General features: G+C 36.8%; 1 protein-coding gene across 1 annotated transcript in view; it reads right to left on the minus strand.

Moving 5' to 3' along the window:
* Positions 1-1,069: 1,069 nt before the first annotated feature.
* The window catches only part of LOC107184526 (hemicentin-1-like), a 6,093-nt gene continuing 4,621 nt past the window's right edge, over positions 1,070-2,541 (minus strand). The window contains exon 4 of the mRNA XM_015569922.1: positions 1,070-1,311. Coding sequence (XP_015425408.1) covers positions 1,070-1,311 — 242 coding nt within the window. The remainder of the gene's footprint in view (positions 1,312-2,541) is intronic.

Below are 2,541 nucleotides of genomic sequence, written 5' to 3' on the forward strand. Positions count from 1 at the left end.
AACCCGGTCACTACATGAGGAAGCCAGGACTAACCTGCTCGAGGGTATGGAATCACATGGCGAAGAATCAGCCCCATTATTGCAACTGAGACCCCAGATATGTGCAACAGCCCACCAAGATCAGCAGAACCACTTAGCCTACCCATAATAGGCAGACACGTGGGTAAGCCCAGATGAGACCAGAAGAATCCTCCAGCCAACAGGAAGAATTGTGAGCTGAACAAATGCTTATTGTTTTGAGTGCTTGTTTTGGAGTGGTTTGTTTTGCATAGCAATAGTTAGCTATATACCAGATAATTTATTTTATTTAGCAGAAAGTGCTATCCATCTATGTTTTTTTGGCCCTAGACACAGAAACATTTAAGTATTTTTTGTAGAGGTCGTATGATCATCAAATAGAAATAGTCAGGATGTTTACAAGATACTTTGAGAATTCAAAATTATTTATAGGCAGTGAGCTGACTCATTTTTTAAAAAATAACAAACTCTAGGAGATATGTCCTGTGTTAGATACACCGATAGTTATGCTTAGATTCTTGGGCCTATAGGATATCATTTACATGTTCAAGAAATAATTTAATTAAGTTGTAAACTAACGAATCAGTGTTATTTCTACAAGTACCTAACTATTTTTTAGGACACTTGGAAAGAAAAATATAGACATGTCCATTACTGAACAATTCAGGATATTTATGTGGTTCCCATTATTATTATATTATAAATTCTTTGCCAGTAGCAAGTAAATTTTAATTGACAGGGAATCTTATACCAGCTAGAATTTTATCACCAGAAATATGCAGTGAAAAGGATTGTAATAATTTGCTTAATGGTTTGTTTGTTTTTTTAATCTTACAAAGACCACGTTGTCTTTAACTTGTGTGCGTCTGTGTGTGTGTGTTGAATGTAGACAATTTCTACAGGATTTCACATAAACCTGGTAATAATGGTCACCTCTCATAGTGTGAATAAAATCAAGAAAATAATTTTATTTCATATCCTTTTTATGTTTGGTTATTTTTACAAATCTATTTCTAAATAAAAATGTTACTTTTAAAAGTCATAAAGACAATTATAAAATACAAAGTCTAGCGGGTATTTTAAAGTCAGATGTTTTTACTTTTACCTGCAGAATTCTTCCATTGGACAGAAATTTATGATGCTCATCTTCCAGCAAGGGCTGACCGTCTTTCTGCCAGGAATTCCTCGGTACGGGGCTGCCGCCCGACAAGCACTCCATCCGCACGCTCTTGCTCACCAGCACGGTGACCTCCTCAGGGAGATCACTGTTTGCTTCCTTGATAACCGGCGGCACTAATAAGTGATTGCAGTAAAAAGATAATAACAGGAAATGAGGCCTTTTCTAAATGATTCTAGTTTTCTGACAATTTAAAAAATTGTGGGGTAATTGAGCCAAACTTGAAGAAGAATCTATGATCCTTAATAAATTAGCGGAGATTCAGATTGTGTGAATTTGGGTTGATTTTCTTCCCTCTCTTTACCGACCCTGGACTAACCCTTCCTATAATCTCATTCTAAGTCAATCGCAAATTATTCTCCAAAATATCTTGTCTTGCTTTCTCTCTCAGCCCATTCCATTCATCTGCATGAATCTATAGTCAAGTCTATTTGGTCATCTAGACAAACCAGATCAATTACAGAAATGTACAGATTTGGTCTCATTTGCAAGGGAATTGTCTGGGCTACTCAGTGTGTTTCCCCAGCCTCAGTATCAGTGATATCAGCATCATCTGGGAGCTTGGATAGGAATGCTAATTTTGGGGGCCACCTTAGCTCTCCTCCATCAGCATTCCTAAAAGGGGCCAAGAAGTTTATGGTTTAACAAACTCGTCCTAGCCCGGCTGGCATGGCTCAGTGGTTGAGTATCAACCACAGAACCAGGTCACAGTTCGATTCCCAATCAGGGCACATGCCCAAGTTGCGGGCTCGATCCTCAGTGTGGGGCATGCAGGAGGCAGCCAATCAATGATTCTCTCTTATTGATGTTTCTATCTCTCTATCCCTCTCCCTTCCTCTCTGAAATCAATGAAAATATATTAAAAACAACAACAACAACAAAACCTCTCCTAGTGATCCTTGTGCACATTAAAGTCTGAGAAATCATGCTCTAGATTTTCCGACATATATTTATTCTCACTTAATATAGTAATACTGTGAATCCAAGTTCATATTTACATTAGACTAGTCAATTATGAAAAATCACATATTGCCCATGTGATTTTTATAAATGGAAATGTTAAATAAACTAGGAACACATGTGTTGGTTGCTTGTGAATGCAGAAGTTTAGTTACATGGTAAATAACCTTTTTATCTTGTTTAGAAAAGGCTTAGTTATTTTATGTTTCAGTCTCTTATCTTTAGCAATTTAGTTACATGGTAAATAATCTTTTTATCTTGTTTAGAAAAAGCTTAGTTAGTTTTTTTAAAATATATTTTATTGATTTTTTACAGAGAGGAAGGGAGAGAGAGATAGAGAGCTAGAAACATCGATGAGAGAGAAACACTGCTCAGCTGCCTCCTGC

This window comes from Myotis davidii, unplaced genomic scaffold, assembly GCF_000327345.1.
Source record: "Myotis davidii unplaced genomic scaffold, ASM32734v1 scaffold362, whole genome shotgun sequence".
Taxonomy (NCBI): Eukaryota; Metazoa; Chordata; class Mammalia; order Chiroptera; family Vespertilionidae; genus Myotis; species Myotis davidii.